This window comes from Fringilla coelebs (genome assembly GCF_963513975.1).
Source record: "Fringilla coelebs genome assembly, chromosome: 9".
Classification (NCBI taxonomy): Eukaryota; Metazoa; Chordata; class Aves; order Passeriformes; family Fringillidae; genus Fringilla; species Fringilla coelebs.
In genome coordinates, this window is record NC_140067.1 from 28,132,447 (window position 1) to 28,153,823 (window position 21,377).

At 48.5% G+C, this 21,377-nt stretch overlaps 2 protein-coding genes across 6 annotated transcripts in view; both read right to left on the bottom strand.

Moving 5' to 3' along the window:
- Positions 1-496: 496 nt before the first annotated feature.
- Positions 497-3,440, bottom strand: FASLG (Fas ligand; the record flags this gene model as incomplete). Its single annotated transcript, XM_084211516.1, has 4 exons — positions 497-891; positions 1,829-1,867; positions 2,749-2,794; positions 3,072-3,440. The coding sequence occupies 4 exons, from the start codon at positions 3,438-3,440 to the stop codon at positions 497-499; spliced, it is 849 nt and encodes a 282-aa protein (XP_084067642.1).
- A 6,675-nt stretch (positions 3,441-10,115) lies between these two features.
- SUCO (SUN domain containing ossification factor) overlaps positions 10,116-21,377 on the bottom strand; it is a 39,597-nt gene continuing 28,335 nt past the window's right edge. For 4 of the 5 annotated variants that reach the window (XM_084211556.1, XM_084211555.1, XM_084211552.1 and 1 more), the window contains 9 exons: positions 21,269-21,343; positions 19,933-20,029; positions 17,868-19,022; positions 16,576-16,663; positions 15,235-15,339; positions 14,155-14,309; positions 13,721-13,812; positions 12,574-12,629; positions 10,116-12,014 (listed from right to left, as the gene is read on the bottom strand). In XM_084211556.1, the coding sequence (XP_084067682.1) occupies positions 11,568-12,014; positions 12,574-12,629; positions 13,721-13,812; positions 14,155-14,309; positions 15,235-15,339; positions 16,576-16,663; positions 17,868-19,022; positions 19,933-20,029; positions 21,269-21,343 (2,270 nt within the window). In that variant the 3' untranslated portion in view covers positions 10,116-11,567. The remainder of the gene's footprint in view (positions 12,015-12,573; positions 12,630-13,720; positions 13,813-14,154; positions 14,310-15,234; positions 15,340-16,575; positions 16,664-17,867; positions 19,023-19,932; positions 20,030-21,268; positions 21,344-21,377) is intronic. The other variant, XM_084211553.1, reaches the window with a different exon arrangement.

The following is a 21,377-nucleotide window of genomic DNA, read 5'->3' on the forward strand; positions in this document are numbered from 1 at the left end:
GCATTTTCCGGGCTGGGAACGCTCCGTAGCTTAACAGAGGATGAGCACAGCCCCTGTCCCAGCCCAGCTGGGACCTGTGGCGCAGCTGGGCAGTGCCAGCCGTGGCTCAGGGGGAGCAGCCATCCTCACTGCTCATCCCACACCGCTGTGCTGTCCTGGCACCACCCGGACACCTCCTCAACACCCCCAGGGCTGTGTGTGCCACACGGGGAGCAGCAGCTCCCACCATCTTCTCAGGCAGCGAGTAGTGAGTCCAGCAGGGTCTGCAGCACGCCACACTCTGAGGCCAGGGGGTTTTTTGTCAGGAGAAGGAGTGCAATTCTGTCCAGGCTGATGTTCACCCTGGTGCTTCCAAGTCTTTTCCATCGCCTGGATCCCCCCGTGCTGAAGCCCAAACACGGTTTCAGGGTGGGTTTTGTGGTGCCCAGGCAGCTCTCAGCACTCACACATCCGTGTGTGTGGGTGTGTGTGAAGGGGCTGCCAGCCACGCTCCGTCTCAAAGCTTAAACAACCCAAAGAAAGTCTTGGACTCCTCAAAGCTGACCAGGGCGATTTTGGAGACGTTGACGTGCAGGCTGTCCATCTTCCTGAGCCTGAAGAGAGCCCCCAGGTAGCTGCTGCGGGCCCACATCCTCTGGCCCGCGCAGAAGTCGGTGGCCCTGTCCTCCATGAGCACCCGGCTGCCCGGCGAGGCCGGGTTCCTCTTGTACACCACATGGGCCAGGAGCTGGCTGTCGCAGGCGCTGCCGCGGAACAGCACCTGCGAGTACACGAAGTACAGCCCCGGCTCGCTGACCTGCAGCCCCCGCTCCCGGTACTGGACGCCGCTGGTGTAGGCATGGCCGGAGGCGGGCTCCCACTCCAGAGGCAGCTCCTGCTGCGCCGGGTTGCCTGGCGGGTGAGACGAGGGCGAAGGTGAGGGCGGGGAGTGGATTTGGTTGGGTGGGTTTGGCTCAGGTCACGTCCCCACATCCCCAAGCCCTGCCTGCAGCTCTCCTGGGCTCAGCCCTCAGCGGCGCCGGTGCCGCTCCTGCCCCGCACGCCCCGAGAGCCAAAGCCTCGCTGAGGAGCACAGCTGGGGGAGGGCTTTGTCTGTGCAGCGAATTTCCACTGTCAGAGCAGGCGTGCCACCCGAGGAGAGCAGCAAATAGAGTGGGCTCCTCAGAACTCCAGCCATAGCACCCTCTGATCCTGTTTCAGCTGCCATGGCATCCCCTGATCACATCCCAGCTGCCATGGCACCCTCTGATCCCATCTAATGTGCCATGGCATCCCCTGATCCCATCCCAGCTGCCATGACATCCTCTGATCCCATCCCAGCTGCCATGGCATCCCCTGATCCCATCCCAGCTGCCATAGCACCCTCTGATTCCCCTCCCAGCTGCCATGGCATCCCCTGATCCTGTTCCAGCTGCCATGGCACTCTCTGATCCCGTCCCATGTGCAATGGCATCCCCTGATCCCATCCCAGCTGCCATGGCACCCTCTGGCCCCATCCCATGTGCCATGGCACCCTCTGATCTCGTTCCAGCTGCCATGGCACCCTCTGACCCCATCTCATGTGCCATGGCCCCTTCTGATCTCATCCCATGTGCCATGGCACCCTCTGATCCCATCCCAGCTGCCATGGCACCCTCTGACCCCATCTCATGTGCCATGGCACCTTCTGATCCCATCCCAGCTGCCATGGCACCCTCTGATTCCCGTCCCAGCTGCCATGGCACCCTCTGATCCCATTCCATCTGCCATGGCATCCCCTGATCCCATCCCAGCTGCCATGGCACCCTCTGATCCCGTCCCAGGTGCCAGCCCTGTCCCCAGCACGTACCTGTCACATGGGCTGCCCTCCTGGCCTCCTTCCTGGGCCCTGCACAAACATAGGGAAGACGTTGGCCATGAGCTCCACGGAGGAGTCAGCCCAGAGAGCAGGGAGGGGCAGCTGAGACCCTGCCAAGCATCCGTGCCACTGTCCCAGCAGGAGCTGGGGCTGTCCCCAGCAGGGAGAGCACGGCTGGGGAAGCTCTGCCTGCCCTGCAGGGCTCAGCTCCCTCTGGAGAGATGAGCCCGTTCCAGTGGCTCATTGTTTGGAGCCCATCCACTCCATCACTTCATTTTCCTCAACATCTACTTCATCTCCTCTAATTTCAGAAGCAGCATTTTCCTTTCTCAAGCCAATTAAATTTTCCTTCTCCTTTACACTATTTCCCTGTTTCTATTTCTTTATCCAGCCCCCTCAAGAAATTCAAGTGTATTATTTATGTTCAGCCTCTGCAAAAGAAGCCTGGGATCAGAGCACTAAGCATCCAATTCAAATGAGAGCTCCCCTTCCCCTAAAGGGGAAAATTCATTGGTATAGGGGTTGATGAGAACCCTATCCCAAGAATTTGGCTATTTAATTTTTTTAAATTCAGTATCAGAACAAATTTGAAAAGAAATTTTCTGATTAATAAAATTATCGGGGTGGGGGGTGGTTGGGGGAAAAATAAAACTTTTCAGAGCTAGAAAAAAAACTGTCAAGAGGAGTGAAAGTTTCTTTCTGACTTGGCCATTTTTGAAAAGGATATCCTCACTTATAAACATGGAATGCAAAAGAAAAGCAATAGTTTGGAAGTTCAAACCAGTTTTTAAATTGTTCCACCCAAATTGAAACTTTTTTTTTTTTCCCCTAAATGAAATCTAGGGAAAAATCGGCAGGTTCTTGTGGAAAGTTTCAATTTACCCGGACTCCTCCTGCAGGCACGGACTCACCTGTGAGTTTCAGGGAGGCCGGAGGGACGAGCTCAGCGCTGGCAGACTGGCAAGAGAGAAGGGGGACATTGGTTTAGAGGGGGAGCAGCAGCCTCTGGCAGGGTTAAACCTGGGGATTTATCTCCACGGGGAGCTGCAAAGTGCTGAGAAACACACAGGGAGGGAGCCGGCAGGAGCACAGACACCCCGACCCAGCGGTCTCTCGGAGGGACCAGCCCCTCTTCCTCTGTCCCAGCAGCACCGAAATGCCGCCCTGGTGCCCCATTCCAAGGGCTCCTTTTCCTCTTTCCCCAGGGACCTGCACCCAGCCAGGCAAACCTCACCTCTCTGAGTTCATCCACTTCCTTCTCCAGGTGAAAAATCTTAAATATGCTCAGCCCCACTCCGGTGAAGGCCACCAGGATCAGCAGGAACATGACGAGGAAGCCGGCGCTGCTCCTCTCCCCGTCTTTGTTCCGTGGCTTTCTGCTCCGGTCCGGGACGGGCGGTGGGAACGGAGCCGGGGGGGGACAGGGAGCCCCCGCCTCGGCACAGCCATCCACCCAGAAGATCTGCGGGTAGTAATTCAGGTTCTGCTGCACGGGTGGCAGCGGCACGGGCCGCACCTGCCTGCCGGGCTCGTCCCTGCGGCAACCGAACCCCGGCGGGCCGGGCGCCGCCCGAGCCCCGGCTCTGCCCTGCTGCGGCTGCATCCGTGCGGTGCGAGGGATGCTGTGGCTCCGAAAGCCTCCGAGCATCAGCAGCAGAGCCCCTTCCGGCCCGGCAGGACCCACCCTCCTCCCACAGCCCCGCTCCGGGGGCTGCGCTGCCGCCCGCGGCTCCGCGCTCCCGCAGCCGCTCCCCAAAATCTGCTGCCTCCGCACCGCCCGACCGCCGGCGAGGCTGTGGAACTGCAGGAAGGAAGGATAGACCCTCCGGCATCCTGCACTGCGAGGGACAGACGGAGCCCAGGAGTCCTCCCCGGCTGGGGATGCGGAGCTGAGCCCGTGGGATGCGAGGGATCGCTCCGTCCCTGCTCCCCGGGGCATCCCTCCCTGCCTTTCCCCGCTCCGCAGGGCACGGCCCGGGCACGGCCTGAGCACAGGCGCTCTCCTGCCCCGGTTAAAGCCTCAGAGAGCAGGAGGCAGCCTGAGCAGAGCTGTCCCAGCGGGAGCAGTCCGGGCAGAGCCAGCTCCGGGGCTGCCCTCCCGCCTTCCAAGGAAAAACACAGAGTCCTGACCGTGCTGCACTGTTAGGAGCTCAATACAATATCCTAATGAGGAGAGACAGGGATATTTCCATTTTTCAATTTCCATTCCTCATGTGCTGCAGATTTCTAAGTGGGGACAGTGAGATTTCCCCACAGATTTACAGGTGCACGCAAGGGATTATTAAAACTTTTTCTTTCACTTCCCAGCCCCGTGTTGAACTGTGTATTTCTACGGGGTAGTGTTAAAAAAAGGAAATGCTTAACACAAGAGCAAAACAGAGATTAGTGGTGAAGGAAGGCTGTGGCTGAGGGAAGCAATCACAATACACAGGCTTTGATCTTGAACATCAAAACTGGGATCTGAAAAGGGCATATTTGAACCTTTGTACACTTGTTTCTCCAAAGCAGGGGCTCAGCTTTGCTCACAACCACACCAATAAATCCGACGTGCTGACAAAGTCTTGCAGCCAGACACCCCACTGCTTTTTGAAGATATTCACCAGCCCTTTGCTTCAGCAGCAATCCACAGCACAGGTTCCAACAACCCCATCTGGCTCTTCCTCACACTTCAGGGCTTAAGAGACACAAAAGCAACAAAAACCCAACTCCAGCAAGGTCAAGCTTGGTCATGCCTGGCCTGGCTCAGTCCCCCTGTCTCTATCCCAGAGCAGCCACCCAAGGACAGGTCCCCATCCCCTCCCACAGCCATTACAAGAGAGGGTCACACGATGGCTTTGCCTGGAGAGGATCCACTTCCACGTTTTTCTGACACTGTGTTAATGCCAACAGCTTGTTGAGGTGGGACTGAGGAGAGAGTAGCAGCTTCCCTTAAATGTCACGAGTGTTCTTACTCCACACCCACTGCTTCCCACTTTCACAAAGATGCTTTTTAAAAGGGTGGCTGAGAGGGAGAAGGAAGGAAATCAACTGAAGCCATTTCAGCTGCACCTTCTTTTTTTGGATGCCCAGATCAAGAGCCTGCTAATAGCCCATGTGGTGGCAAACCAAAGGTTGGGGCTATTGTACCACCTAAAATGCTTTAGTGCGCAACATGCTTTCAGGGACCTCTCCCTTTGCTGCTCCTGCTGTCACTCTGTTTTCCTGCCACCCCCTTCAGACACCACAAGATGACAGACACTGACTGCACAGCACATCAGGATCACAGAGCCTGGGGGTGGAAGGGACCCCTGGAGATCCTCTAGTCCAAAAAAAAGCAGGTAGTGGTGCCTGCAGGCTCTGTGTTCTGCTGGCTTCCTGTGCTCAAACAACACAGGGTATGAACAGGACTGCCGAAATCATGGCAGGACAATTTGCTGCAGGTAGGCTCTTCAGTCATGTGAATTTTGCTGGAAGGCCAGAATTGAGACAAGGCTGAGGCCTCCTAACAAGGACAGCTGGGCAGGAAAACAGGGCATGAGGACGACAAAAGGGGAGTCAGATTTGCCTCCACCACCCTATCCCCCCTCTTGAACCAATCTGCACACCCTGTTGCCAGCAGCCCTGTTATGTCATTTGAACAAGAAGGAATATTTTCCAATGGAAACACCTTCCATAGCCCTCAGCAGAGAATTGTTCCCCTTTACCAAACCAACAAAAAAAATTACAGACTGCAAAAGAGGATTTGCTCAGAAGAACACTCTCCTTCCCCAGTTCACCTGCAGAAGAGAGGTGGGAGCTCTTAATTAACAAGACACAATTATGCTGAAGCTGATGGCAGAGAATCAGCCAGCAGCTAAGAGTTTGTATCAGCAGGATTTAGGGACCTGCCTGAAACAGCCCAAAGCAAGCAGGACTTGAACAATGATCCAGATCTAATACTTGACAGAAAATAAACCCTGAAACTCAAAACAAATACTGAAGTGTGAACCTCTGTGTAGGAGAGGCTCTCATGGTGTTTTGGACAGAGTCTCTCTGGAAGCAATTAACAAATATTTCCTATTACACTAATGACTAGTGGAAATGTTAAAAAGCAACTCTTGAAAGCCAACAGGGCTGCAGGAATTACACCCAAGAGCAACTGAGAAAGTTGAGAATCATTCACATTCAAAAACATCATGAGGACAGAGAATTGAATCAGAATAAAACAAGGCAAGAAACAAAGACTGCAGATCAAGCTCTTTGGGTAGAAAACAATGTGCTAGAAAGAAAAGAAGTCTGATGCTGAGAGGCTCCTCAGCTTCCAGCAGGGAAAGCTCACAGGCTCACACACAGCTCTGGGCATAGATCCTGCCCTATAGATCCCCTGGAACCTATGGGGCAGACAGGACCCATGGGGCACAGGGGATCTATAGGGCAGACACTCCTGGAACTCACTTCACAAGGGTTTGTTCAGCTCCAGAGAGGCTCTGGAAGAAGTTGCAGGAGCTGTGGGACAGAAAGGAGGTTCAAATCTGTCTGCTCAAGAGCAGATTGGCTGGGAGGGATGGACAGCATGTGGGAAACCTGTGAAGAGAGGGATGATTTTCCAGCAGCAGAGAGCTCTTAAATCTCACAGAATAAAAACCCTCCCAAGGAGCCACCAGTTGTGAGCCAAATCTGAAGGAGTTTGAACAAGAAGAAGGATTTTTGACTGAACACTGGTATGGATGCTTGTGAGAGCTGCCTCCAAAGGGAGTGGGCCTCTGTCTGCTGAAGCCTCAGAGGGGTGTGGAAGGCACCTGAACTCACCCAGCCTTTGCAGTTAGCACCAGCATCTTCATGTTGTTTTCTCTATTGCGTGTTTGATAACAGTTTGGTTTCTCAAATTTCCTCCACAACTGCTCTCCTTGCTGGGAGCATTTCTTGCACATGTCATCCATGGCAAGGACATTCAGATATTCACACACAAGAACAGGTTTCAAAGTCCAGTGTTAACAGCCTTGGCCTGGCATTACAGTGCTTAATACACGCCTCTTCCAGGGAGCAAGGTGCTCTGTCCTTTCCTCCACCCTGATTCCAGCGAGCAGCCAGCAACCCTGGATTCAGCAAAAGAAGGCTCTGAGGTCAGAGAGAACCCAAGGAGCCAAAGCAGATGAGAAAAAGAGTAATTAAAATCTTACTCTGCTGCTTTCATTTCTCTTGTGCCTGTGGTAAGTGCAGGGAAATGAGGTGGAGTGGCTGTGAGGTCAGGGGAATCTATTCTGAGAACAGAGCAGCAGGGTCATTCCGGGGTGCCACAGGACAACACAGAGCAAGGTGCTGTGGCCAGTTGTGAGGAAGACCAAGAGAATGTGCAGGTGGTGAGTTCCTGTCCCCCCAGGTAAAGGGAGGACAGGACAGTCCCAAGGGTCTCATTCCCAAGCCCTTCTGCAGGGTCTGTGCCCTGCCCCAGCCCTGGCAAACAGCAGCTGGCCCTGCTGGCCAGGGGGGCCTGGTTCCTGTTTGACAGCTTAATTTCTTCTCAGCCCATTCAAGACAAACAAACTGTAACTGTCATCACAACTCCCGAAGCTTCAGTAACTGCTGCTTTCAGTTATTTTTCTGGGAAAAGAGAAACAGCAGACAGGGACTGTTGTCTGCTGGAGCTCACAGAGGGCACCGCTGCTGGATGGAGGCTCCAGCCACATCTGACAGGGGAGAAAAACAGGCCCCAAGGTGGCAAACGTTTCCTTTCCATCTCTAGGTCCACAAGGGGCAGAGCTCAGTTCCTCTGCATTGCCTCCCAAAAGCTGCCCTGCTGCAGGGGAGCTCCTGGTGACTCAGTGGAAAGCAGCACAGTCAGGGCCAGCTGCAGCCCCCAGCCCCTGTCAGGGTCAGACAGCAGGAAGGCAGCAGGAGCCTCCTTGGAAACTTCTTCTAAATCCATCCTGCTTCAATTAGAGGAGGGCTAAGTGAGCAAGGTGAGTTTCAGCAGTAAGCTTTGACCTGTGGAGCTGTGGGAAGAGGCTCCTGTGGAGCTGTCTGCAGTTGGACACTCAGGGTTTCCAGGAGATGAGACACCCGCAGCACTCCGTGGGCAGGGCTCTCCACTTCTCTGTTCCAAATGAAGTGGAACATGTTTGTACCTCATTAAACAAAACCTGCTAAGCTGTTCCACCTCGTGCTGTAACTTGGCAAAAGCAGAAGCCACACACCACCTTAGATCTGAGTTTTCTGCTTACATCACCACACAGCTGGTAGAGTGTGCAGCTTTAAAAAAAACTGATTTCCACTGATAGTTAATGTACAGAACCTCAACACCTTCCTTTGGCAAACACCCATGCACCCTTACATGGAAACCTCCACATTAAAGATTTTTTTGACCTTGGGCTCAGGACCTGCCCAAGGACTGAGGGACACCATCCTCACTCCAGCACACACTTTGGCTCCTGTTTTACACCAACAGCTGTCCAATCTTGCTTGCAGTATCATGAGACTGTCACACAGGAATTTGAGATGTATAAACTCTCTTCATTAGAAACTATTATCCCTACATAAAGCCTATAACAAATTTAAGAGACTTGATTCCAAAGAACCAAATTTTGAAAGCTAGATTGCATGACATTAATAAAATTGAAAGTAAAAAATGACTCAAGAGCCCACATGAAAGGAAAAGATTAGGCAATCATAACCTGATGGTAAGAGAAATTTTTTTTAGCAGTTGTTACAGATAACTAAAAGCAGGGTGGCAGCAGCAGGTGGAAGCTGTGGTTCAATCTCCAGTCTCTTACCAGAACACACTCTCGAGTCTGCCAAACCATAATTGGCCCTGTAGGTTCCTTCAGATGCTTTATTCCCAGGCACACTCTGGCATTCACATTTTCTGAACATGATTCCTTCGCCCAGGGTTTTCCTCCTGGGAAGCTGAAAGGCAGCGAGAGGCTTCAGAGAAAAGACAAACAATTCTTATCTCATTTGCTTCTCCTGTGCTGTGCTCATGTGTGGAATGTGTTTGGAGATTGCTTACCCACAGGTGATTGTTCCATTGGGTTTCTGGTGTGAGTTATTTTGACTCTTTGGCCAATCGGGGCCAAGCTGTGTCAGGACTCCAGGGAGAGTCACGAGTTTTCATTATCATCTTTTTACCTTTCTGTATTCTTTAGTATAGTATTCTTTAATATAATATAATAAAGTAATAAATTAGCCTTCTGACAACATGGAGTCAGATGCATCATTCCTCCCTGCCATGGGGCTCGCTGTGAATTTACAACAGCACACTTCCCCTGTGTTCATTACAGGACAGGCTTGATCACTGCTATTTTTTCACAAATGCATCAACACCTTAGACCTAAGTCAGACCCAAAACAGAGGGAGCAGGGTATTAAGGGAGCAGATTGGAACACAGATTTGGTTTTACATCTGCAATTGTTAACTTGGAAATCTGAATGTGTGACTGGGGTTTCAACACACAGCTTCATGTATCAGCACACGACAGAGCTGGGAGTCCTTCAGTTCACAGCTAGTATGTTTTCAAAGAGGAGCTGTTTTAAGAATTCAGTCATGTCCAGTTTCAGGTGATTCTTCTGAAAAGCCCAGTGGTTGCCTGGGCAATAAAGGTACACCTGCTTCTAGCAAGTGACTTAAGAGGAAGGAGTAAATAAAAGAAATCCACACTTCCCCCCACAAAACCCCCAGCACTCTCCTCCCTCAGCAAACTCCACATTCAGCTATACTTTTAAATCATAGGTCTGTAATGAAGCAGAGTCCTGAGACACTCCAGTGGAAACTCAGTGCTGGGGAGGTCTCCTCTGACAAGCAGATGCTGGCCAGCTGTGAATTTGGCATTTGGCTGCCCAAGTCCCGCTGGGCTTGACAGAAATAAGTCAGAGGGGGAGCAACCCATAAGGGGCAAACTTCAAGCTGAAAACTCTGGTTTGAGATAATGACTCTCTAACTTTCCTTTCAGGGCCTTTTGTAGCACCCTTCACAAGCCTTAGCTCTGAGTAGCAAGAGGTCATTTCATGCAGCTTTTCTCACAGAAGGCCACCACACGCAGGGATCCCCCAGGGCAAGATGTGAGCTGACCTGCTGGAAACCTCCCCAGCAGTTTCACAGGGCCACAATTCCTGCCCTTTCAGACAAAGCACCACTCAGCCCTCAGAATCCACTCCCCCACACTTTTCTTTATTGAAACAGAAAAACACATCTAGGCTGACAAGTTTATGAACTCCTTACTACAGCCCAAAGGATCCCACGTCCTAGTCCTGGACTGAAATTTTAAAACCAGTCCTTCTCTAAGAATGTAAGCCACAAGTTTCATTCTCAAAAACGCCAGTAAATGAAAGACAAAGTGTTCAGATTTATTTGGAAATTCACAGTTTCTAATGGCACTACAGCTCTGTAGTTACATACTCTTGCTCCACAACACTGGATGCTGCACTCTGGTAGTATGAATTTTCTTCATCCAGGTTTGACATCCTTCTGAATTCATGTTCAACACGTCTGGTTCATGTGCTCTGACTGGCTAATTGTGCAGATCAACTCTGAAAGTACATCACTGTAAAGTACTCATAAACTAACAAGAAAGCAGCAAAAAAACAAAGGCTTTAAATAAGTCACATTACATACAATACCTAGGAAAGGCATCAGATCTGTTAAAAAGGGTACCACTAAAAGTGCTCAATAAATTAACTTATTTTGTACAACGTGAACCTGTAACACCTGTCAAAAGGAATAACCTTTTGTTCCACTCACTCAGAACCACTCAACAGTTCAGCAACCACACATCCTATAGTATCCAAGTACACAGTCACAGTCAAAATAAAAAAAACACTTGAGTATGAAATACCAGCCATACCAACACTGCACATTTGTTAGCCAATACAAAAGCAAACGTTATGGAAACACCTGCTGTGAGCCAGCCCCAAGGCTCAGACTCCCAGCCTTGGCAACACCAACACGCCCAGAGCAGGCTCTGAGAATGCACCCTCACATTCCTCAGCCCAACAGCAGTGAGCATTCCTTGTCCACTTCCTCCAGAGAGCTGCAGCAGGCCCTTCAGGTGACAAATGCATTCCTCAGCCTCCATCACCAACAGGAAATCCTCAAGAGCCACCGTCACTGATTCTGCACATCAGAGTAAGCTCCGATTGTGACTGAAGGTGCAAGTAAACACAACTGCCATCCCTGGTGAGAGATTTTCCTCAACAGGGTTTGCAAAACAAGAATCTAGTCAGGCAAGTTCATCTCTTGGTATTTTTACAGTATCCAGTCCACATTACTGAGTCCAGCTGAAGGCCAACATGTCCCTTTACAGCACTGTAGTGTTGCATCTTCAAAAAAAGCTAGAGAAATTACAAAATAAATCAAATGACAAACAATTGTATCTCCCCTCTTCCAGTGGCATTATAAATAGACAAAAGGCACATAAATATGGGAAGGTGCAAGAAATAGGAACAAAGCTAAAGGAAGAGGATTAGGCTTTTACCCCTATTCCACCCAACAAACTGGGTTTCAAAAAATTTCTGCCCCAGGAACTGTGAAAAAAAACCTTTATAAAATGAACCCTGCCCTCCCTCCCCCCAACGCTGTTCTCATAGGAAATTATCAGCCTTGTAAAGCTGCAGCTTATAGCCAAGATTGACACAATCCCATCTATTTAAAAAGGCAGAAACCAAATTTCTGAATACTTTCCAATGAGTTGAGCTCTTCGTCTCCCACTATCCTCCCCCAGAATACCACAGACTGTTCTCAAACGAACAAACACTCTCCTGTTTGGGAAGTTCAGCTAGCTTTAGATGTGTCCAGAGACTGTCGTGACACCGAGTGTTCCCACTGTTATATCTTTGTTTCCTTTGATTATGTCATGCAGGCTTGGCATCGACCCCGACTTAGTCTGTATTAGAGTTTTTATGAGCTTCCCTTGGTCTGAAACTTTTGACCTCCTCCTCTTGATAGCTCTCTTCTCAGTCTTTGTCTTTTGGGTCTGCCCGTTGCACAGGCTGGTGCACGCTGAGATGCCACAGAAATAGGACTCGTCCGACTGCGACGACGTCTCGGAGCTCCCTTCTGAGGGAGGGCCCTTGTAGGAGGAGTGATAAACCTCCCCAATGTTGGAGAAGTCCCTCTGGTTCGTGAAGGGCTTCCTTCCTTTGATCTCCCCGTTGGCTATCGGGTGCAGGGGCTCTGTTGTTGGCTTAACAGTCTCTGGTTTTTCACTTTTGTACTTGCAACGCTTTTTCTGAAACCGCAAGTGGAAAAGAAAAAGAAATGGTCAGGTTCTGGGAGGCAAGGAGAGCGTGGAAGCCAAGCCTATGAACCAGCAGGGAGAGCAGCTAAGACATGCACCACCTGCCAGCACAAACACCTCAGCCCCAGTGTCACTGTGGTATTTATGAGAATCCTTTGGTTAGGATTTTCTGCTGAGAAGCCCCAGAAAAGAGATGTAGACAATAACTATCTGATGGCTGTGGAATGTGGTCTGGAGATGGTTTACCAAAAGGTGCATCTTTGATTGGTCTCATGTGAATTGTTTTTACTTAATGACCAATGACAGCCAGCTGTGTCAAGGCTGTGAGCAGTCATGAGCTTTTGTTATCATTCTATTCTATTCTTGTCTAGCCTTCTGTATCATCCCTCTATTCTGTAGTACAGCACTTTTAATATAATATAATATAATATCATAAAACAATAAATCAGCCTTCTGAAACATGGAGTCAGGATTTTCATCTCTTCCCTTTTAGGGGCTGCCTGCAAATTCCACACCCCAGCAGCTCCCTCCCCACAGGCTGAGACTGTACCTTCTTCTCTGGGGAAAACTTGAGGGGCTCCACAATGTACAGATCCTCTGGATCCACTGCAAGAGAGAACAGACACTCAACAGTGCTGACACCGCCAGCTCTAGAGCAACACAGTCCCAACTAAACACAGCACGACAGAGTATTCCCCTGAGCAGGCACATTTCTCCCTCTCTCCCTTTGTAAGTTGAGGGGGGCACAACACAAATCCTGTAAGTCAAGTCAGCAGACAGAGAGATTCCCCTGTGCTGTCGTGGCAGCTGCCAGTGACACACACCTGAAAAGCCCTGGCCTTCCCCCAGTTATGGCCATGGGAGAGGTGCCAAGAACATCCTTTGGGGGAAAGGAGGAGTCAGTGAGTGCTGCAGTCTAGGCAAACAAACTGCTCCCAGTGTAAGAGTGTGTCATGTGCACCTACCAACAAGGCAGATGTTCACACTGGCCTGAGACAGCGAGGAGAATTTGGGGAAAAGCATTGTTTTGAAAGAAATAGTCCAGACCTTAGCTAGTGTTTATGGCATCACACTGCCAACTCCAGAGTTTTAATGGAGTTTTATTCACAGAACAAACCTGTGAGGCAAGTTTGCTGCACCCAGAAGAGCTGTGTCAGCAGCAAACTTGCTACTTACTATGATCTGCAACACTTGCTTTTGCATGGCGCTCATGGCCTCAAAAATCAAAATTCAGTTGTCCCAAATCTACCATGAATACTGCAAAGATCAGATCATTCCTCATACCCAAGCCAAGATAAATGGTCTAAGTTTTCTTACTGAAGTTGCTAAATTTGAATCCTAAATACCTGCCAAGTTTTAAACATGGGCTATCAGGACTTCAGGAAAGTAGGACACTCAGACTTCCCACGTCTGGCATTTCCAAGAGGAAAAAAAAAAGCTACCTTCTGCAAGCTTCACAGCTTTGCAGACCTGAGTGCCTGCATTGATTGCTCCTAACCCTAAAAAGCCATCTGCAGAGCAGAACAGATCTGTAGCAAAAACTGCATGTAAGGTTTTAGCACAATTCAGCACAGTTCTGTGAGTGTCTGGTAACTTGTTCACAAACCACCTTATGTTACAGAACACACACATGAACACACACATTTGTGCAGCACTAAGAGCAACACCACAGACCAGATGTAGGATATGAATAATACCTTCTTTACCAGCTAGCTGAAAAGACTGCGATCTGACCAGTGGAAGGGAAGTTCTTCTTTTCAAATTCATATCATCATAGGAAGAGAAACACCTAGGAAATTCCAGAAAGCTTTTTTTAACATATTTTTCTCAGGACTTTGTCATGTACATTTCTCATTAAAAATCATTCTTGGCAGAAAGACAGAACTGTCTGCTGAGGTGCCCAACAAAGCTGGGCTATCAGACACAGTACTGTGTTTGCTACAAGTTACCAAGCCATGTTTTTCAAGTACAGCAGCCCCAAAATGCTCCTAGGACAGTGTTATGATTGAGAGCTCCTTGCTATCAATTCTGAGTGTGCAGAAAGAAAACACAATGTGCCAGTACCAGCAGAGTTAGGAAACATTAAAAAAAAGCTGCAAGAACAATGAAGTTTCAAATATAAATACATTACCTTTTGGGGCTAGGGTAGTGATTGCTTTTGGGAATTTTTGAGAGGTAATCTTCACAGAACTGAGAAGGGCTCCTGCACCGCTGCACAAAAAGCACCAAGCCCAGGATGAGGCAGAGAACCAGAGAAATCACCAGGTAAGTCTGGCGGTCAGAAACCTGCAGGGATTAGAGACAACTGCTGAAGATGCAACAATTCCATGGCCTTGCCATTCTCATGTTTTAAGCGCTAAAAGACAAGTGCTGTGTTCTCAACTCACTTTTCTTTAGTTTCACCAAACACCTGTTCATGTTTCAGTAATTTTCCTGAGGTTTGATGCAGTCTATTGGCCGGGCAGCACTCAGGAGTGAAGGCTGAATCCCACTAGCTGCTATCAGGACAAGATTCCCCTGCCTCCAATATCAGCACAACTACAGAAGTTGCCACCCCCTGCAAAGAGCATCCCACTCTCCTTGAAAGCAATACGCTTCCCATAAGAAATCAGGCTTCAAAGTAAATTCTCTGGTTCACAGCTGACATGGATGCAACACTATTGCAAATCTAAACTGTACTTTTTATCAGCTGGCACTGCAGTACTTCACAAAATACCATTATAATCACTTGATTCAATGTGGTTTCACTGACCACAGCACTCAAACAGAAGTTCATCCAGCCAGGCATCAAAGGAGGAGTCTCACCAAGTGTTAGCTCAAGGGAGGTCTTTGGCAATACCCACAAAATATAAAAGATCATGTTTATGGTACTGCTTGAAATGTCAGGCAGGCAGAACATAAACATTGGAGAGAAAATGTTCCTAATATTGTTGCCAAGATTTCCCTAATCTCTAAAGATGACAATAGCCAGCAAGGAAAGGAGAAGGGTGCCCTGGCTCAGACTACAGTCATGGGGGCTAGGGGGGCTGCAGTAACTATGGCCAATTTTGCTGTAACCAAGACAGCTCATGTTACTCAAATCTGCAGCCAGAAGTTTCAGATAGAGTAGGCTGAAAGCAACACAGCAGACAATTTAAAACTCCATTTGAAGACTCTGGTCTCTTCAAACAGAGATGTGTTTATGCATCCATTTCCTCTGGATTGTGATTACCTCACGTTTCAGCTCCGCCACGGTCGCTGACAGATTGGAAGCCAGCTGGGTCATGTTGGTGAGCTGTGCTTGTAACAGCTGGATTGCCTCTGTCTGACGCTGATCCTGTGGAGAACAGAGTCATGGGCATGCTGTCAGTGGCCAGGTTCCACTGTCACCTGCCCTCATGGCCACAGAATGAGTGTTCTATCTGTCTGACACAGCAAGGCACTCAGCAGCCACACAGCCTACCCAACATTCTTTCCAACACAGTGCTCACATACCATCTTTGTTTGTCAACTAACATTTCCTAACATTATGCCAATAGCATCTCATTAGAGACAATTCTGCTGTCCTCACCACGGGCAGAGTGAGCAGGCAGCTCTGCACAGTCACTGTCAGGAGGCCACAGAGCACACACAGCTGCCAGGCACAGCTCCAGTCCAAGGCTGATGCACAGGACAGGAGCACACACCTGCCAGGAGTGGCTGCTTCCCAGCTAACAGCTACTCCCAGGGAAGAGCCCTAACAGGACTCAATACTATGAAAAAATAAGGAAGGTGATCAGAACACCAGGGGGGCTAATTTCAGACTGATCAGCACTGAAACTCTTCCAAAAAAACCCCAAACCCAACCCAGAACAGGCAACACATGAAAGCTGCCATTGTCTTCGCTGCTCATGGATGAAGTAACTCCAGGCCTGGGACTGCACTTCAGAAGCTTTCAGACAGTCTGGGATGGAGTCTGCACTGCCACTTGCACAGCTGCTTTAGAGAATGTTTAGCACAGCAGTTACTGCTCTATTTCACAGCTGCTCAGGAAAGCCAAGATGGCAGAGCAGGGAAAATCCACATTTTAAAGAATGAAGTTTTTGTTACATGCACAACATTTTTAAATGCAGATTTAGCCTAAGCCATTACTGTACCCCTCTGCCTTTCATAGGCTCAGTCTCTTCAGCAGCAGGGAAACCGTCTATCAACACTTTAAATCAGATATGAAAAATGAACCAAGTTTAAAAAATTGTTTTGAGTGCAGTTACAACAAAGAAACAAGGGTTGGAACTGACCTGGATAACTTTTTCACGGACAAAGACATTGAAGAGTTGTAGCCATTACCAGCTGACAACTGATCTTTTCTTTAAGTACAAAATCAGAAAACAGAGCTGAAAATGGCTTTATTCTGAAACAACTGAGAACATGTCTAAAAATCTTATAATGAAGAAAAACGGGGAAGCATGGAATGGATGCTCTTAAAAGGCACATACACAGCTCAGCTGAAAGAGGATTTCTGCATCTCTGTGCAACTCTTCATTAAAAGCAAGCCTAACTAGGAAAACACCTCAATACTCCAAACAAATCATACCTGCTCTTCTGCTATTCTTGAGGTGTTCTGAAGTTTTATTATTGTTTTATTGAAAGCCTTCTGCATTTCTTCCATTTGTTTTCGGTACCTAAAACAAAAAGTGTTTAAGGCTGAAATATCAGTGCACAAAACTCCTCAGCTTAGACTTGTCTTTAAGTCTAAAACCTGACTGCCAGCAAAAACCTTCTCTTTGCCCAAAGTGCTTTATTTAAGCATCAAGTGGTACCTGCTTTTACGTTTCACAAATAAAACAGATGTCACTTTTGGTTTTTTTTCCCCAAGGTTATGGTCCAATCTATTTCAACACCTTCAAGCTTAGTGCCAATTTACTGAATGGACTCCACACAATAAATATAACTGTGAGCCCCTTCTTTGGAACTAATTCTGAAATGGGTACATCTCCCCACTCTCCTGTAGCTAAGGAACACCACAGATAAACACCAATACACAGAGACATCCTTCACAGGAAACTCTTGATTCCCTCTCCACAGCTGCTTATTCGACCAGACTTACTACAGATAACAGGGCAGTTTAAGTGGAAATAATTTAATAAAGAAGGCATTGTAGGTGTGTGACATTCAGTTCAACAGTAACAGAAGGATGTGCCCTTTAGTAGATAGAATTATGGACAGGATTAGTGCCTATATCCTGACAACACTTCATCCTTTTAAAAAACCCACAGCAATACTCCTCAAAATAAAACAAACAGGGTTTTATCTGAAATACAAAGAGGGAAGAAGCCCTGATTCACACAGGGTAACTCCAAACACCCACCTAGGCTTGAGTCCCTTCCTCAGCTTCCCATAAAGCTTTAAGCTGTGATTTATTGTTGTATTGCACTAAGTGGTTTCTTTAGTTATTGTTTTGCACTGGGTGATTTTGTTATTTTGCACTGAACAGTTCACACGGTGTGTTCCATACACACCCCTAAGCCCCAGTGGAGGTGGTCTTGTCCTAGGTCAGTCCCTCCCATCACCTCTATCCCACTGGCTGTGGCCCCTCTCCTCTGCCACCCTTACCCTGGGTTTAAAATCTCCTCTTTGGTCTCTTTTCCCCCAGGGACTCAGCCTTGCCCAGGCAGCTCCTATCCAGGACTGAAGTGGGGCTCTGGCCCCGAGAGGAAAGAGCTCCTCGAGTCTTTTACTCCTTGTAAGGCTGCGAGGTGCCAAGGGTCCAGAGCTGGCCAGATCAGACCCGAGCGGCCCCGAGAGCTCAGCCCTTACAAGCTCCCCTCTGCCCAAGCTCCCCTGTACCTCACAGCCCGGACTCCTCCCAGCCCTGCTCAGCCTCACCTCTGACTGAGCTCTTCCAGGTAGCGGCTGCTGAGGGACATGTTCACCTCCAGGGCCTTGATGCGGTTGTTGAGGCGCATGAAGACAGATTCCTTCTGGTTGGATCCATGAACCAGGTTCCCGTTGGCGTAGCCCAGCTCTGTGGAGTTCTGCAGCTCAGCATAGAAATCTGTGGCTGTTCTCTGCGGCCCCCCTGAGACCGGGAGCGCCAGCAGAGCTTCTTCTGCCACCTGTTCGTCCTCCTTGGTCTCGGCAGGCACGGGAGGCTCAGCAGGAGGCACAGCAGGTTTCTGCACTTCTGGAGTGCTCTCCTTCCCTTCCACAGCATCACTGGCTACCACATCCACTGTGCTCTCAGGCTGCAGAACAGTCTCTGTAGGCTTTGGAATCACTAGGGTAGCAACAGGCTCTCTCGTGCTCACCTCCTTTACCTCGGTAGCCACACTGGGCTCGGGGCTTTCTTCTACAGCTGAGCTCTCAGCTTTTTCCATTTCAGTGCTGAGCTCTGGGACATCCACCTGTGGAGTCACCCTTGCTGCTACCTGGCCTGAGTCTTCTTTTGGAGGCTCCAGCACCACGTCTGTTGTGGGAGATGGCTTCACTTCAGAAGTAACTTCTAGCAGGAGGGATTGGGAGACAGTTTGAGGATGGCTGGGCTCCAGCTCAATGGACTCTGTGGTCTCATTGCTTATCTCCTCGTGGACTGCACTGAAGTCAACTGCAACAGCAGACCCAGGGGGTTTCTCAGCTTTGCTGTCCATGTGCTCAGGCAGAGGCTCCTCTGCTGCTGTGTGGGCAGACTCAGTCAGAGCTGGCTGTGGCTGCTGCACATCCACAGGGTGAGCTGGCCTCTCTTCCCCTCCAGTTTTACTGTGCTGCCGATGCACGGCTGCTGCAACCGAGCACCACTTCAGCAGGTACTCCGAGAAGGTGGAAATGCAGCACACTGCTGCCATGTCACTGCAGTACTTCTCTGTCTCCAGCTCAAACCATGCTGCTGCCTCCTCTTCCTGCTCATCACTGGACAGCAAAGTTACTGTGGACTGGCTTGTGTCTTCTTCATACTCCTGCACTAGCTGAACAATTGGGCTTTCTTTAGTCAAATCCACCATTAATTGCTCCTTCTCTATCTGTGGAATATCTGTAGTAACAAGTCTACAACAGAGTTAAAAAGGTGTTAATTCAACAATTTTACATCCCTGCTATAGAAGACTGTGAAAATAGTCTTTCAGAAAATTAGCAAGGCTTAGTCCAGTGACCAAAGGCCAGTTTTGAGACTGAAATTCTGCAAGGTAATATTTTCTCTGGTGCTTTTCAGTCCTAATAGGTAAACAAATTATTTCAAACCCTGCCTCTTAACAGCAAGCCTTCTCATTTACCTATTGCTGCTTCCCTCACCCCTGAAAAAAGTCACCAGTTCAAATCCTCCTTTTTACACAGCAAGCATCTTACTCTGCTGATGCAATCCTGAAATGCAACAATCACAACATTCCCACTGACCTGCCTGAGTCTCTCAGCAAGAATGACAGAAAACTGTAAAGTCACTAAATACAGCACAAGTCATGTCTTAACATTTGAGAGGCAGGGTCTTGGCCTTAAGCAGACTAATTATCAGCAATTGTAATTACCAAGAAACAACAGACTATACAGAACTTCTTATCTCAAGCTCACTCTGTACATTTGCATACATGTTTTCATTACGGGAAGTCTACCAAAGTATAAGCTTCCAAACCAGAAGTTGGTATAAACCAGAAGTTTATAGCAACACATTTTACATTCCTAATTAGTCTCCCTTGCAGCAGACCACAAAACCTGGGCCAATATGAAACCAGTTTGTGTCAAAACAAAATACACCATAATGGAAACAGCTATAACAGACAGCAACAAAAGCACTATATGTCTGGTTAGTGCCATTTCCATACTACAGATTTTACCAAATACTTATTTTTTCGCTTTTTTAAGTCTGCACGCCATATCTGAGCATCCTACTACCCCGGATTGCAGACTGGCCCATGTTTGTCTCTGCTTGGAGCACATTACAAACACCCTGAGAGCAATCACTTACTCTGGTGAGGGAACAGGTGTTGGTTCAAGCAGTCTTGGTGCAGCTGTTGAAGTTGCAGGGGTGGCAGTGACATTTTCAGACACACTTTTGTTCCCAGCTGCAGGAAGGAGTAAAATGTGAATGTGGAAACTCAAGAACCATCTTTGTTTTCAACAAATTCTGAGATCTGGGTTTATTATTGGTGGGGTTTTTTTTATGATTAACTGTCCTACCAAATTAACTGCAGATGCCATCCAAAGTTATCTGAATTAAATGCTACTGACAGTTTTTGACTATGGTGTTCGTGAACAGTCTCAAAATACTTCAAAGAAGCAGCAAGTTAGGACTTTACAACTCCAGCTGGGTAACACAGAGAGTAAAGATCTCCAATAAAGCTGAACAAGCACATATCATCTTTGTATAGGTCTCCTTTGCAAATTCAGCATCTTTGTTCCATTTTTCACAGTCACTAGGCTCTATGACACTAATCAGATGTGTCACAAAAGGTGAAAAAAGTCATTTAAACCACGACAGACTATCCAACTCCTCATCAAAAAAAAAAAACCCAAAAAAACCAACTTAAAGAAATGCAAATTTTCCATAATGTTTTTGGTCCAGATTGCAAGGCAATCTGTTGTTCCAGACAAAGGCAACTGCCATACAGATGGTAATAGAATTATATCTGTTACCATCTGTATGGCACTTGTCTGGTGTCAAGGGGGCAGTTTGCCTCATCTCTCTCTCTGAGTGACCACAATCACTCCTCCCTGGCAGGGGACATCTGCTGATAACAGCTACTGAATGTCCCTGCAGGGCTGATAAGAGCTACAGCATCCCACTGTGAGATGTGAGCCCAGAGGGAGGAGCCAAGCATTCCTACCCAGATATAATCTGGAGATCCTGGAATAACTGCAGGGCTTCTCCACTGAATTCCCCAGAGGAACAGCAGCTGCCTTTTCTCCCACTGGATCTTCAGAGGCAGACTGCACCTTTTCTACAGGATCCCTGCTCCAACAGAACCACACCTGACACTCCAGGAGGGCTGCAGCCACAATTCCAATGGGACTGCTGCCAGCACCCTGACCCACAGGGTGTCAGGTTGTGTTCTGACTCTGTTAGTGTTGTTTTTGGTTTACTGCATCGTTTATTTTATCCTTTTATTTTCTTCTCTAGTAAAGAACTGTTATTTCCTGCTCCCATATTTCCTGCTCCCTGAGAACCCATAATTTAAAATTCATAGCAATTGGGAGGGGTGGGGAGGGTTTACATTCTCCATTTCAGGGGAGGCTCCTGCCTTCCCTAGCAGACTCCTGTCTTTCCAAACCCAGACAGCTTTTCATCTAAAAAACTACAGTACCTTCAGCTTCAGATGACTCCTCAGTTTTGGCTCCAAGCATATTGGCAGCAATGTTCACCATACTCAGGATAGCATCTAAAAGAGACAACTCCTCAACAAGGGCACTCTC